Here is a 15001-nt window from a genome sequence, read left to right as displayed (position 1 = left end):
GAAACAAACAAACGAAACAAGAAAAAAGACGTAAAGCGCATCCTTAGCTGTGTGCGGTTCGGCAAAAGGCAACGAACTAGGAAATACTCATGTGTAATTATTTGTTGTTTTGTATTTTGTTGAACACTTATAGGAATGTTGGGTGGCATTTTTGAGGCATGGGAGATGGATGCTCTGTGCTTTCCGGTGGTGCGGTTGCAGGTTAAGGTCTTTGCCATAGACTGTAAACAACAACAAAAAAAGTAATAAAACGAAATCATTATAAATTTAATACGTACCGACGCATGCGATGCTCAATCAGCCACCCAATATACGTGCAGATGATGAATATACCCGCATCGTCGATTCTAACCACCAGACGCGAGGTCTAGAGGACGAGGCTGATAGGCTACCAACGATTGCCATTATGTAGAAGCCGAATTTCTGTACTGTACTTTCCCGCTTTATTGCTTGATGAATACAACTCTATGCATCTGAACAACTTAAAACTACCAAACTCCAACGAATGCAACACCCCTTTTCTCAACAGCTTAGTCCTGGTACGCAACGAGGGCCGCTTTAGATGCCCGATGCTGACGGTATCTGCTCACGGCAAACTCGCACATGAAGATAAACAGCCCACCGGCGAACCCCAGCAACAGGATCCAGTACGAACCGGCCATATCCGAACTGTTTACCGTGTGGTTCTGGACATCCATCACTCGACCGGTGCCGCTGCATTTATCCTTCGCCGGCAGGTACTGCGATACCCAGCGCTGGATAAACCCAAACTGATGCATGCGCCTGATCTCTTCGTTCACCAGCTCGAGGTAGGGGCTGTCCTTCGGCATTACCAGCGCGATCTGCTCATCCAGAAATTCGTCCGTACTAAGAGCGAAGTCGCACCGGTCTGTCCGCAGGAACTGGCGCTTCATCAAGTAGCGCAAGTTATTGCGCCAGTCGATGTGCACATGCTTGCCAGCCTCGATGCGCTCCACCAGCTCATCCGTCAGCTCGGTTATGATCTGACTGCCCTTGTACAGTTGCACGTACTTCGGTTCGGTAGAGTCCTGTACGCAACGAGAAAGGTTGGAAGTGTTAACCTGCGATGCATTTTATTTTGTTTGTCGGTTGAGAACACGCCCTACTATTAGGATCTCCTCCAGGAATGTCCCACGGCGGATGCTCCAGGTCATACCACGATCGTTGCGCAACAGCTGCATCACTCGGTTGACTGGTATGTCAATCTTTGGGAATGTTAAAAATGCGACCAAATTTCCACAATAGGTGGTGACGATTACCAGCACAACTGTGCGGACGAGATAGCATGCGTTAGCGGTAATCCTATCGCAAACATGCGCTTGTATACATACCCAACCACCAGGTTCCTATAATGATTCGTCCACTATCTGCATACGGCAGGTACAGACCACCTGCGATAGACAAATGGGAAGTTCAAGATGAATTCCTAAGTGGAGCACATCACTGGACCAAACCAATACAATACCCTGCTGTAACAACGCTCCATAGATGTACCAGAAACAGTTGTTCATCTTTCCCAGTCCTATGTCGGTGGGTTTGTTGTGTACTTCGTAGTATGGGCTGAGCTTATTGATGATGCAAAGTATTGGTCCCATCAAGGCAACAGCTGCCGCAAGGCATAACCACGTCTAAAATGTTAACCAAAATTAACTTGTTTTTCTTTTGTTTAACTTTCGCTTGGAATGCTTACGTCTGGGCCAAAAGGAGACAAAAAGAGTAACACTCGACTCAGCTCACTGTAGATGCGTAGATCAAGAAAAAGTACGTTAAGGCAATTACAGTAGATTACCCTAGCATTGTGCTTTATGATTTTTTTTTAGGAGAGCCACTCATATGAATCTTTAGTGAGGAGTCATTCAATTCAGGAATCGGCTCCCAAAAGATTCATAAATCAGCAAGGCAGTGGAGGATCATGCCCTTTGGAGATATTAGTCATAAATCTAGCATGATTTAAGACTCTGCGAAGGTTAATAATTCTTTGAAATAGAGATTCAGATTCATGAACCTGTACCAATTTCGCATAACACTAGACTACACACGCTATACCATTACCGTGGACGAGAGATTATGAAGCTGTACGTCTGGATGCTGATGGGATCAGTGAAGCTGACAAACTTTTTTTGCTTCTCGTTCACAGTTGAACCTATTGCCGCTAGCAGTATCTGTAGTATATTATTAGTTTTGTGTAGTACCAAGATTAGATTTATATGAGAGGCTTGCTAAATATCGTTTGTTATATCGCTGGGCTCCAAAGCCCACATTACTACCTTGTTGTTGACTAGTGTGCTGAATATTTCTTGCGGAATATCGGACGAAATGGTTTTCAAGTCATAGACGGACTAAGTGTAGAAAAAAAGAAATTTCTTAAAATTCAACCCGTTAGAATGTGGTTCCGTGTCGTACCGTTGTGTTTCCCTCAATGAGGGATCCATTAATCTCGGCAGGTTGTGAAATCACCATAGTGTAGGTGAAGTTCAGCTTACGCGAAAGTTCGGTGAGTACGTCGAAAACAACACCGCTTGATATGATTGGAGCACCCGATTCGTTGTAAGACACAAACTGCCACGGTGGGTTCTGGCACAACGAAGAAAAGATAAATAAAAAGTTGTAGTCTGTGCCTTGTGCGAACCCTACCAAAGCCTTATTACATGATAGCTGTAAAAGACTAGCTGCACACCGCGAAATCCGTACTGTGAGTGTGGAAACAGTGCGTCCGATAGCATAAACCCATCCTGTGGTGACCAGTAGCCGATGTCGAGCATTGTAAATTTGCGGCGTTCCTGCACATCGTTCAAGTCTGTTCAAACATACACAATCGCTGGAGTACTTGATATTATTGGCACACTAGACCTCTTCTTACCCGGTATAAAATCTGTCCTGTATACGTAACCCCACGTTTCTGCGGATTGGACTTTCCATTGGGAGCATTTGTTGCACTCATCCTTGGACGTAATGGCAGTCTGCAATAAAATTGTGACCAGGTCTGATTGTCTGATCTATTGCTTGGATGGAAGCGCCGTACCTTGATCATGTTTAAAAACTTTGTCTTCCGTTCCAGCTTGCTCGGACGAATAATTTCCCATTCCTCGTCCGAGATCTGTCCGAATACGATCTGTTCCTCACGGATCAGCTTTGAGAGACTTCGAATGAAATGAAGCAGATAGGACTCCATGTAACACAGCACACTGACCTAAATGGAGTAAGGTACGATATGTTCAAGTTTTACTGCGCCACAGCCTCGCACTCTCACTTACTGTGCAGTTGCCAGTGTTGTTTCCGTTGTTGTACACGAACGCCACGTTATCTCCTTCGTTGATGATGGTAGAGAAGGTGAAGAAGTCACTGTTTGTACGTTCTGTGTTTGGTATCAAGTACAGCCACTGCGAGAACGGATTGACCAACTTGAGATCCTGTGGTAGGTAAAGAACCCAAAACACAGAAACAGTTCAAGCCGTTGGAGTAGTGTGAGAGTAAGGTCAACGCACCTTGGAAATTTCCATCAACAGGGTCAGTGTAGCCATATTTACAATGGCGATGAAATTTCTTCCTGGAAAGTAGTATTCAAAAGAGGGTAGATTATGACGGAATTGGAAAGACCCGGGAAGCAGTAAGCTTAACCTGTGTAAGCGGTCGGAATGCCGAGCAGCGTTTTACGGATCTCTTTTCGTTTTTCCCAACTGTGCGTCGGTGCATTAATTTTGAACTCAGTCAGCGTGAGCGGTTTAATGCCTTCACGATCCTCTAGTAACGACAGTATGCAGCGACTAATTTCGTTATCTGAAAGATGATGGTATATGTGATTGTGGGTGTAGTCTGTGTGATTAGAATATGGCACTGAGACAAAGTTACTACAATACCGTAAGCCTGATCGTATAGTAGCGTGGCTGTGTGCCAATTAATAGCGCGGGAACTCTTCATGTCGAGTATGATCTGTGATACCTCATCAAAGGAGTTACCGGACCCATCGCTACGAGGAATCTGTAAAATAGCGTAACGCGTTGTGAAATTCGTTCCAAGTTGCAATAAGCGTTACCAACCATGATGGCATTCTTAGTTGGCAGGCGTGGACAATCTGGATCGGTAATGCTCAACATCACCAGCCGCTCACGTACGGCTTCTTGGTAAATGTCCCAGGTGTTTTTGCAGCTCGAAACCGACAGTACAGCGGAGAAATCTTCAACGGATGAGACGATTTTTAATGATCAGATTACGGCCCGCTTTCCATTCCAGTGCTGCACCTACCTCGCTTCAGATTAATGCTTGTCCAGGAGTAGTATTTCACGATCAAGCCGCCATTTTTCAGATGTTCTCGGATCAACTTTTCAACGATGTTTTTCGTTTCTTCCAACGTTTTCTCGTACTCGGGACCCAGATACTCGCGGTCAAGAATAATCGCTGTGTGGAATTCGGAAACGAAAACATTTTGATTCGTACAAAATCTTCCGAACGTTCCTCACCAAAACCGATAAGAATTCGTGCAATTAGTGGGACTTTTGCCTGCAGGCAGAGATCTTTCGTACACAGTGAACAGTGAAGCCACACGTTACATCTTCGGGTTGAGTGAGGGAAGCGAGACTAGTAGTGGGAACAATTTGATTGCGATTGTTCAATAATTGAGACTTGCCCATGGACGCGTTTGTGGATAGTAGCGACGGGAAATCATCACCCGCAACCAGAGCTGATTGTAGCACTAGCACCAGCAGTAGCACCCACACACCATAAAACCGGAGCACCATCACGTTGACTACCACAGTTCACTTCCACGACTGGCGTGTACGAGGTCCAAGACGTCGGGTTTTGTTCGCATCGGACAGAAAGGTCAGCAAGAATGCCGGTCAGCATGCGGGACACCTGCGCATCCATAATTGAGAACCAATTTCCGTCGTTCAGACGCACACGTCCGGTGGGCCGGTTTCCGGTGCGGTGAAGTGGCATAAGTTAAAGCTTTCTTCATGTGCACTCATGTTTTATAGAAGAACAACAACGTAACGAGTTTGCGTGAAGCTTTCTAAGCTCTGCGTAAATGCAATGGTCGCCAATAGGCCGTTATGTTGTGAAATATTCAACACCCAACAGTACGGAAGTGTGACACCGGGATGCAGCGGCGGATCAAACGGTAGGCGGAGTAGGCGGTCGCCTTGGGCCTCGCCGTGTTGCAGTCCCCAAAAAATGTGTGTAGTAGTTGTATACATAGGCCCAGTCTCCTATGCTTGAGGGGGCCCCGAAGGGTACCACAAGAGGCCCCTGGCGAATTTTGAAATTGGGACAAAATGCCCCGGAATCGGCCAGTTTTGTTACTTGTGATACCAAGCGAGCATCCACAAGTGGAAGTAACACTTCTCACCATACATTTAATACAGCTTTTTTTCTCGCATAATAGCATTAATCACGTCTGCCTGTAGGTGTCACATTCATCAAACGCGTTAGAGTGTTTTGCCATCTGCAACAGCGGTATTGATAAAGCGGATAGTTTTGTCATATATAGCCAAGATCTTCGACCCTTCCGGCTTGCTGGGTCCAACGATAATCGTCGCTAAACTATTCATGCAGCAACTATGGTCGCTTAAGAAGGATGGAAAGGCATGGGACTGGGATAGCGAACTCCCATCGCACTTACAGCACGAATGGTTAAGGTTTCACTCTTCACTGAAATCACTTCGTGATTTACGCATTCCGCGCTACACTTCACAACACGCGGCTACAAATCTGCAGATATACATTTTCGCAGATGCATCACAAGTGGCGTATGGTGCTTGCTGCTACATTCGGGCTGAAAGCATGAAAGGAATCACGGTTCACTTGCTTACAGCAATTGCAAGCGCGAGCCAAGCATTGCAATGGTCGATCAGTATCCTTAAAATCGTCAAAGATGATCGGTGATCGTCAAAGATGACAGCATGAATCCTACCTTGTGGGCAATGGGGCGTATTATTTCGGTTCATCCTGGCAAGGAAGAACCGAAATCGCGTACTGACGCTGCGCACAGCATCCGGTAAACATGTCGTACACGCAGCAAACCGGTTGGTAATTTGGATAAGAAGATTGGCACTGGCACTGAATAGCATGCAGCAACAAACCATGTTTTCGTTTATTTACTTTCATAGTTGTGAGTGATAACAAGGCAGTGCACATACCCAAATATACCCATAAATTCAATTTCTTTGGTGACCGGAATGTGAGAATAAAGGTTTATAAAAGAACATTCCATTCACATTCCTATCAAACGCATTAGAGTGTGGGGGCAAAAGGCAAAACGGATCCTGCATCTCTTTCGAATTTTACGTCGTTCCGTCCGTCGAAAACGCTCAGAAACTGTGAAATTTTTGGTTTCGGATACCAAGAGAGCATCCAAACGAAGAGCTAGCACAAATTTCCGTACCATTTCATATGCTGTATTCTTCCCTCTAGTGATCATAGCGCTTTTCCGTCGACTGATCTTTCATGTCTTTCCGTTTGTCCAAACGTTATAGCTCGCACACCCAAGTTTATTTTTATGGAAATAACAATGTGGAATATTTATGGAATATATTTATGAATGGAATCCTTTCAAACCCCCGAACATTCCATGACGACATGAGTTATAATTGTAGCGACAAGACTTGTTAGCTAGGACACGAAAACGCGACACCTAGGGAGAATTTGGATGAACTGTTAAAATGATAGTTGGGAAGTTGTTAGGTCAACGGGAGAACAATAAGATCCTTGTTTGTAGGAGAATCACCAAAACAAAGGGATACATTTCGTGGAATAGGCGAACAACGAAAACACAGACAGGATCGAGCACGAATTATGCGGTGATAGAAAAGTTCGAGACATGGCCAGCACAATATAAAAGGCATGTTCGAACAAAGTTAGTTATCGCTCTGCACTCCGACGAGCAGTAATCGTTTTACACTCCGACGGGGAGATTCCAAGTCGTGGAAAACGTGTGGCACTCAACGCTACAACCAGGAAGGATAAATAAAATTAGGATCGAACTATCGGTTCGAGATATCCTAAATAATTATTGCGAAATAACCGAACAATAAACAATGAATAAAGTCTTCGGAAATAGTGGCACTCCATGTTTCCTACTCCAAATAATTAAAAATCTAAACTGCTGTACAGTTATGACACGCACTGTAGGCACCGGATGGATGAAACGAGATGCAGGATTCTCCCCACAGTACCTGAGCTATTTACTCTACCGATCGCTCTCCCTTGTTTGATAATATGTGTAACTAATAGCCAATCGTAGAAGATCTCTCATTCTGATACCATCAAAGCGAATGATAACGTGAGTATGCGATATCAATATGTTATGTACAAACATGGCGGAGCCTTGTGCGGATCAGATTGATGTTATCTCCTTTCGTGGATGCTCTCTTGGTGTCAGAAATCACGAAACCGGTCGCTTCTGGCGTGTCCGATCGCATGCGCGGAGACTTCGACGAAAGGAAAAGCGCTTCAAAATAATATGCAATGACGACTGAGATGAACTGCATAATATGCAAGGACGACTGATGCTTTCTTCTAAACGCTTTTACGTACATACGTGTTTATATGAAGTATTTTGTGGCCAGTGTTTTTGTGTATTTATTAAAAGTTTATTTAATAGCTCGATCTTCGAATTCGTGGTTGAGTTGAGAAAAGGGATCAACGGCGGATCAAACGGTAGACGGAGTAGGTGGTCGCCTAGGGTCTCGCCGTTTTGGAGGCCCCAAAAAATGTGTGTAGTAGTAGAAGGTGTATACATAGACCCCCTCTCCTTATGCTAGGGGAGCCCCGAAGGGTACCACAAGAGGCCCCTGGAGAAATTTGACCGCAAACTACCCATGGGATGATTCAAAGTGAGTCCTGGAGCCCCTTCTTACTGCGCCTTTAGCTTTGCCCCATTTCAAGGGCCTCAATGCCCCCCAATTCATCGTTTTTAAAATTAGAGGCCCCATTTATAATTCCGCCCTGGGCCTCCAAGCGGATTGATCCTCCACTGCCGGGGTGTCACTCGTACTCGTCTATTACTCTTGGTGGTCTTAATGCGGCTCGGTTTTTCGATATAGGTTTCCGGGAAGATTCACCAATTCCCGGGAGGAATCAGAGGAACTTCATGCTTGGGATAAGGGTTCAAAGTTAAGTAAAATTGAGCTGATTACAAATTAAAATCCTATCTAAGGTAAATCATTTTTAAGGTTAATAATTAAATATTGATTCCTCTACCGTAAGTGCTACCCCTGGATAACAATCCAGTCGCGCCGGAGGTAGCACATAGTGCAACAGATATCTGTACACAAACAGTGCTATCAGCTGTCTATTTTCTATCTATAATAATAAAAAATCATACACACATGGTTCTACCGCCGACCGATGAACCGGTTACCGAAAGGTAACCGATAAGAATCGTTTTATTCATCGCACAAATCAGTTGCTAACACTATTCGTACAACCGAGATAAATAACGTAAATTTCGCGAACAACTGTTAAACGAAACCTATAATCACAGCGAAAAGAAAACGTTAGGACGCTACACTGTTTTCGCTTACATGTTCCTGTGGTCTTATCCCAAACGCCGACCGAGAAGGGGTGCGCTCGATCGTCTACGGGATTCTTCTCCGTCCGCGTGGTTGCGGATGCAACTTATATGTACAGCCTTAAAACGTATGAGAATTGCTATATAAAATATGCTTTGCTTTTATACAATCATGCTGACTTCAAGCCCCCCTCTTTTTTGGAACACGGCCTTCTAGCTATTGATGCGGTAGTGGAGTGATACATGTTCTTTAGAAATATGGGTTTTACATATATACGTGTATATAAATATATCTTTTTTTATGTACGCTTTTCGTCTTCTGTATTCTGGTATGCTTTTTTCCCCCATTCCCTAAAACAAAAAGGTAAGAACACAGGTGGGTTGGGTTGAAGGAATGGGAAATGTGGAGAAGGGGGTTAAAATCCATTTCAGCCTCAAGAGACAATCCCGACCCAATTCTAATCACGCGATGCTTACTTAACTAGCACACAACAAAAACTTACTCGATTTATTCAGAAAAGACGCATACGCGCATTTCTATACAGTTTCACACGTTTGAAGATGGGTATACGTTTTACAAACACACCTCAAAGCGACGGAATGTATTAATTCACATATTTCTGTTTTCTTTTTAAAAAAGGCATGCTCGTACGCTTTGTGTGTGTGCGTTTTGTTTTAGTTGCTTATCAAGCAAATCTCTAGAAAAAACAAACAGGATCTTTAAAGGGTATTTAGAAATAACATTTACAAAGAGGTTTCAATTTATTATCGTCCTATTTTTTTGTTCGTGATTGTTTCCTCTTTACGTTCTTCTTTGTAGAACGGTATAGTGTGCTGAACGTTGTCTTTTATATCTTGGGGGAGTTTTGTTTTTTTGCGGGAAAATCCAGGGTAGGAAAACTAAAGGGCTTGGGGAACCATGTAAAAACGCGAGCAATAAAAATTATAATAAGAATAAAACAATACTTCTACGTGCATGACACGCTGGTGTCCACCTGCTTCTTCCATAGATCAAGCTGCTCGTTGTTCTTGACCATGTGGATACTAATCGCCTTCTTGATGTTGCATTGGTTGAACGCTATCCGGCGGTTGAGAAATTCCTTCACGTTGATCCGATGAATGTTTAGCAACTGTGCTACAATGCCGGTCGTGTAGACGTCCTCCAGCTTGAGGTACGTTTGGCTGAGCGATTTCTCGAACATTTCATTGATGATGTCGGCAGTTAGCAGATACGCCGGCCCTATCATAGGTGAAACAGCAAAACATAAACAAAAAATTAGTGTGTGGGAAAGGGAGATGGTGTTAACAAAAGGCAAACCGACCAGTGGTGAATGGTGGAAATACGGGTGGATAGTACTGTTCCGGGCTGACGTAGTATTTAGACTTTTTGTTACGTATCGGTTTCCACTTTTTTGCCAGCCGACCGAAAATCGTCCGCCGCTGATTACCGTGGGCTTCCATAAACTGTAACAGCTTCGGCACATTAATGAACATATCATCGTCCGTTTTCAGTAGAAATGACGCGTTCGGACAGTGCAGCTTCGTCCATTCGAGCAGTGAAATGGTTTTGAGCGTTAGGTTGCGGTAGCTGTCAATAAAGTTGCCCCGTATCAAATCACTGTACATGTAGCTTTCGGCCGCGAGCTGATCCTCGATACGTGCGTCATCCGTTTGGCCCACGATGAACCCGATCGAAATGTCACGCCGACTGCCATAGTGGCCCCAGGATTGCCGTATGGCAAGCCGCTGTTCCCGGTGCGTTGGCGCGGACGTGACGAGTATCAGAAGCGTCACGTCGGTACCGTTTCGTGGGCATAGATTTGCTACGCACGCACTGTCCGGCAGATGGCCGGAGTGGTATAGGTCGCGTGTTTTGATCACCTTCTCACCGTCCGCTTCCAGTGCTGTCGGTTGCGGTGCCGGTGCTAACGATGACGAGGAAGAAGAGGATCCTTGTACCACGGCCGACATCTTCACCGCGGAAGGATTTGGTATTCGCTGGATGTTGTTCACCTGCTCGGGAGCTGTTTCCTGTTCCGACTGATCATGCTGCTGCTGCTGTTGCTGCTGTTGTTGTGTGTGTTGAAGCTGCGTTTGGTTCCTTTCCTGCTGCTGCACACGGTCAAGCGTGTTGGTAAGCATGTTGGTGCCGCAGCCCTGCACGACCATCAGTAACATATTGCACTTAGGGGGTTCGAGACCCGGTGATAACGCCTTGTCAGCGGCCGTTGCCGCCAGTGTCCGATTCGGCAGGGGGCTAGGATCGTTCTTGCGATGGTTTGCATAACGGCGCGGCTCGAGAATGAAATGCCGGCCATTTAGTGACGAATAGAACACTATCGTTAGCAGTATGACGATCACAAATATCACGTGCGAAACCTTTAATCCCGGGCAGGGCATCATACGCGGCTGGTGCAGCTACTAATGTTCGCGTTAGTGTTGAATGTGCGAAAACGAATCCTGCTGGCTTTGGCACTTGAAGTAACGGTTCTGTGGGCGTTCCAAAACACATCAAGGAAGTATGTTCACTGCAACAACAGAAATAAATCATTCGAAACAATTGTTTAATGATCGCAGATAACGAAGCATTTGCAAATAACGTTTGAGCCGTTTCAACAGCCTTTAAACGAAACAAAACTAAACAACAATATTCGTAAGAAGAAGTAAGCGGGTTTCTTATCGCTGGCAAGGTCGTCTAGGGAATATTTAGCACAATCTCGCAAGAGATCTCGTTTCTTCGTAGTGAGAAAAAAAAAGGTCAATGACGTTGACCGCGACTTGCTGATACTCAGATTGCATGATTGCATGAACAAATAAAACAACAGCAAGCAAATGGTCAGGAAGCGCACATATAGCCCTTGAAATTGTTGATTCAACCATTCTCGGTCCTCCTCCGGTCGTTAATGCTTGACCCTGTGAAGATGGTTTCGTGACGGGCTGGCAGCAGAAACCGGTTCATCCCTTCTACATCGCATTCGCAGGTAGATCGAACATTGGGACCTTGAAAATTGTTGAAGTACATGTGCGGGTCAATCTTTTTTTCCAACAGTAGGGGCCACTACGGAAGACAACTCGATCTACGCTATATACGTATGAATAGAGCTGAATAGAAGAGAGACCATTATATTTATAATAATCAAATTGCATTGCTTTTGCCTGCGTCGTCCAAGTTGGCCAATATGTAACCATTCATTTTCGTACAGATAATTTTCAACATTTAAATGAATTTAACCAACCGTATCGTTGTTGTTCAACTTGCTATAGCTCTACCCCTTCCAGTAAACACTCGACCACTCGTTGAGGCACCAATAAATAACTCACCTTTTGCTACAAAATGCGTCCTATACAGGTAAAACACCGCAGATACCGCACCGTATTGATGAAGATGATAATGGTGAGTGTTGTGTCTTGTTGTGGAATCCCGGTCCCTCAGAATCGCTGACTCTGCAACAAAACAAAACGATAAGGATTGGTGGAAAACGCTAACAATGGTATTCACTTCCGATCATGTTGTCATCCAGACCGACTGATGATGATTTGAGCTAGGGGGTTAACCTCTCTGCTTTATCTTCTGTTCCTTCTCTTACGTACACAACTCGCACACCTTCCGTCAGCTTTCGATGGGCTTCTATTTTATGAGTGGTATTGTTGCAGGCTGCTCAACTCCGAGTACGCACAAACAAAATAATTACGATGCTAACACGTCGATTTCCACTGCTTGGACGGGAAGGTATTCCCCAGGCGGTACGAATGTCCCGTATGGTTTCGATACCCAATATTTGTCATTCCGCGTGTTTGTTTGGCTCAGATCAGTGATCCAACCGCGGAAAACCAGCCAGAGCGTATAGAATTACATTCGAACTTATTATGATGATGACAAACTCTCGGGGGTTTCTCGGGAAACGACGTCGACGATGTTTCTGCAGGGTAGACGTCAAAGCGCTCAGATTCATAAAAGATGCCAACAAACAACCCCTCTTTCGGAGCATTTTGAGGGTAGCTGTCGAAAGCAACGGGATGTTTTCATCCCAGTGTGTTATTTGCTGGTCACACTGCTAGAATTACTTTTTGGAAGAAAAAGCACTTCGTCGAGGTGACTTTAATTTAGTCTCTTTCGATACTAAAAGCTTTTCGTCACAATTACTTCTTAGTTTGTGATAAATTAAAGCTCGCAAAAAATCATTTTAAAAGTCGAAGAGAGTTTTCTCTAGTAACCTTGGTGTTCATCTGTCAGTTTATTAAGAAGCGTCCAGACTGTAGCCGTAACATATGCTCGAATGGTTTTCGAGCAGAAAAACGGAGTGACGCGAGAGTTTTTAGTACAAAATAGGTCTGGTCCAGCGTATTTTGCGGAGCGAAGACTGTGCAGCTCAGAGAAGCGAAAATGTTTTAAAAATGAAGGGACTGTCAAAAAGGTCATGTTAGAAAGATTGGCTATCTTTGAGAGGTACTACCTTAGACAGACTTGACTGTATATCGATTCTAGTGCAAAATAATGTTGGAAGTTCTTTTTTCTCTTGACTTTGGCTCTAGTTCTGTTGGCAGTGTAGTAGCGATACCCCATTGATATGGTAATGAATGCAAAGCCTCTAGAAGGATAGCATAGGCGCCCCATTCCTTACCCAATCTCTTGGGATGATAAATTGGGGGAAGGAAGAGTAGTTAGCGTTTGTTCTTCATGCGAAGGGAGACTGGCTCTCGCTTTAGTCCTGGCTTGTTACGGCACTCTAAACAAGTGGCTGAAAAGGGCGTAGTCCCTCCGACGATTAAAAAATTAACTGTTGACATTCATCTATAACTTTCCATTCAAATTCATCCTCCAACGGCTCAGCTGTCAAACTACGCAGTGGAAGATGACAGCTACGCTGGTCCAGACCGATTTTGTACTAAAAAGTCTCGTTTAATGTCATTATGCTCCCATCTGAACACAGTGTGACACTTTGCACAAAGCAACTCTCAATACTTTCCGCAATTTGGTAACAGCTGTAAGTCCTTGTTTTCACGAACCGATTCTTTAACATTCACAGGAGCGCTCTTACAATTTTGGCTAATTTTGTGATCATTTCCTGTTTGCAGACTGCGAGTCCCTCCCTCAGAGCATTAAAATGGCCGCATGGAGAGCTGCTGGATTGAAGTGAGTTGCCGAAAGGGCAGGCGTAATCAGTGTTTGTGTAGGCATTATATAACCGACAACATTGGATTGGTATAAATTGTTCTTTTAGCTACATCAACTATTCCAACATTGCCGCTCGTCTGCTGCGAAAGGCGCTAAAGCCGGACCTGAGGACTCAAGCCGCTCGGCGTGATGATTCGCATATTAAGTTCACCAAATGGCAGGGCGGCAAGCCGGAGAGTAAGTAATAGCTTCATTTTCGATATGGGACATCCATAACTGATGGATTGAACAGCACGGATGGCGGCGTTCATGAAAAATTCCAGTACATTTCTTGGCGTATTTATTACCAATGGTTCTCCTTGTTGCATCATAAATTAATTATTTTATTAAACAAGTTTTCTATGAATAGTTACATTTTGCCCGTTAAATATTCATGAAAACGTCACATCTTGTGTGGCTTCATCATCAGTGTAAAGCAATAGCTTGAATCATGTGGCAGATGCTTATACTTCTGCATCGTATGAGTAAAATAATTTCCACTAGAAATGTTTTATATTAGCTATATATTGTAGATATGGACCTACATAATTATCTTTTGCTATAAACTTGATTGGTGATAATCAGGAGATTTAATTATTTACTGACATGAACAAAAGAGATTGCCGATTTGTCCCGAAAACGACAGCAGTGAATACTTTACTCAACCATTTATTAACGGCTTTTGTTGTTATTACAGATGAAAAGTGATAGGATAATTCATTTTTCACTCTAGTGAGCAGTCGTAAGTCTCTGACTTTCCGTTGAATGAGTTTTCCATTTTGATTTGCATAGTAGAGTAAATTTTTAACCAACCAGCGTGTGATATTTTATCCAAAATTCTAAAACTAATAATAATTCGTTTGGATTGTTCTGCAACTAATCAAACCTGAATGCGTTTGTTGTGGCATGTTGGTAGTTGATGGGGTTTGGATGCATTTTTATTGAATTAATATATGTTTTCGTTACCTTATTTATTTGCAGAGGTTATCACTGAGTAAACAAAAGGTAAGATCGGCAAGTAAGACGCGGAAAAATTACCTTTATTGCTGCTAGTGAACGAAATAAATCATGTGAACACATCAAGTTGCTGATCAAAACTATTAACTACTTCATGATTATTTCTATGGAAAGAAATGATCTAAATCAAAATCAAACGCCAAATCAAACCAAATCAAAATCAATCAAATCTTGTTATCATCAACCTCTGCATACGGCAGATTGTCTTGTAAGATCTATGAGACCGATATGTGATTTATTTCGTCTCCTAAACATAGCAACAGTAGACTAAAAAAAGTTTATAAAGGAGCAGGATTTTTGGA

General features: G+C 43.7%; 3 protein-coding genes across 6 annotated transcripts; 1 reads left to right on the top strand and 2 right to left on the bottom strand.

Moving 5' to 3' along the window:
* Positions 1-530: 530 nt before the first annotated feature.
* Positions 531-4684, bottom strand: LOC128307436 (ionotropic receptor 93a). The gene is given in 19 exon segments (XM_053045281.1): positions 531-1049; positions 1128-1288; positions 1353-1412; positions 1487-1649; positions 1712-1757; positions 2074-2183; positions 2289-2360; positions 2425-2595; positions 2670-2818; positions 2882-2981; positions 3044-3211; positions 3276-3431; positions 3507-3568; positions 3640-3798; positions 3879-3999; positions 4059-4195; positions 4264-4416; positions 4485-4570; positions 4611-4684. Coding segments are annotated over 19 exon segments (2667 nt in total).
* A 3676-nt stretch (positions 4685-8360) lies between these two features.
* Positions 8361-12419, bottom strand: LOC128307402 (beta-1,3-galactosyltransferase 5-like). 3 transcript variants are annotated; one of them, XM_053045218.1, is made up of 4 exons: positions 12115-12419; positions 11849-11971; positions 9850-11055; positions 8361-9767 (listed from the first exon to the last, which is right to left on the bottom strand). In XM_053045218.1, exons 3-4 carry the CDS (start codon positions 10928-10930, stop codon positions 9496-9498), a joined length of 1353 nt encoding a protein of 450 aa, XP_052901178.1. In that variant the 5' UTR covers positions 10931-11055; positions 11849-11971; positions 12115-12419; the 3' UTR covers positions 8361-9495. The 3 variants fall into 3 exon arrangements, with proteins under 3 accessions (XP_052901178.1, XP_052901176.1, XP_052901177.1); XM_053045216.1 differs by having other exon boundaries at positions 12119-12419; XM_053045217.1 differs by lacking the exon at positions 12115-12419 and adding an exon at positions 12027-12105.
* Positions 12420-13426: 1007 nt separating this feature from the next.
* Positions 13427-14997, top strand: LOC128307403 (protein stunted-like). 2 transcript variants are annotated; one of them, XM_053045220.1, is made up of 5 exons: positions 13427-13512; positions 13604-13661; positions 13750-13880; positions 14380-14424; positions 14664-14997. In XM_053045220.1, exons 2-4 carry the CDS (start codon positions 13633-13635, stop codon positions 14388-14390), a joined length of 171 nt encoding a protein of 56 aa, XP_052901180.1. In that variant the 5' UTR covers positions 13427-13512; positions 13604-13632; the 3' UTR covers positions 14391-14424; positions 14664-14997. The 2 variants fall into 2 exon arrangements, with proteins under 2 accessions (XP_052901180.1, XP_052901179.1); XM_053045219.1 differs by lacking the exon at positions 14380-14424.
* The last annotated feature ends 4 nt before the right edge of the window (positions 14998-15001 follow it).

Source organism: Anopheles moucheti, chromosome X (genome assembly GCF_943734755.1).
Source record: "Anopheles moucheti chromosome X, idAnoMoucSN_F20_07, whole genome shotgun sequence".
Taxonomy (NCBI): domain Eukaryota; kingdom Metazoa; phylum Arthropoda; class Insecta; order Diptera; family Culicidae; genus Anopheles; species Anopheles moucheti.
This window is presented reverse-complemented; position numbering and strand designations above follow the sequence as displayed.

Bases quoted from the DNA above. Each gene is read 5' to 3' on its own strand.
- LOC128307402 (XM_053045218.1), bottom strand. From the start codon at position 10,930: ATGATGCCCTGCCCGGGATTAAAGGTTTCGCACGTGATATTTGTGATC. The intron at 9,768-9,849 runs GTCGGTTTGCCT...CACCTATGATAG, and splicing joins ATTTCCACCATTCACCACTG to GGCCGGCGTATCTGCTAACT.
- LOC128307403 (XM_053045219.1), top strand. From the start codon at position 13,633: ATGGCCGCATGGAGAGCTGCTGGATTGAA. The intron at 13,662-13,749 runs GTGAGTTGCCGA...TTGTTCTTTTAG, and splicing joins TGGAGAGCTGCTGGATTGAA to CTACATCAACTATTCCAACA.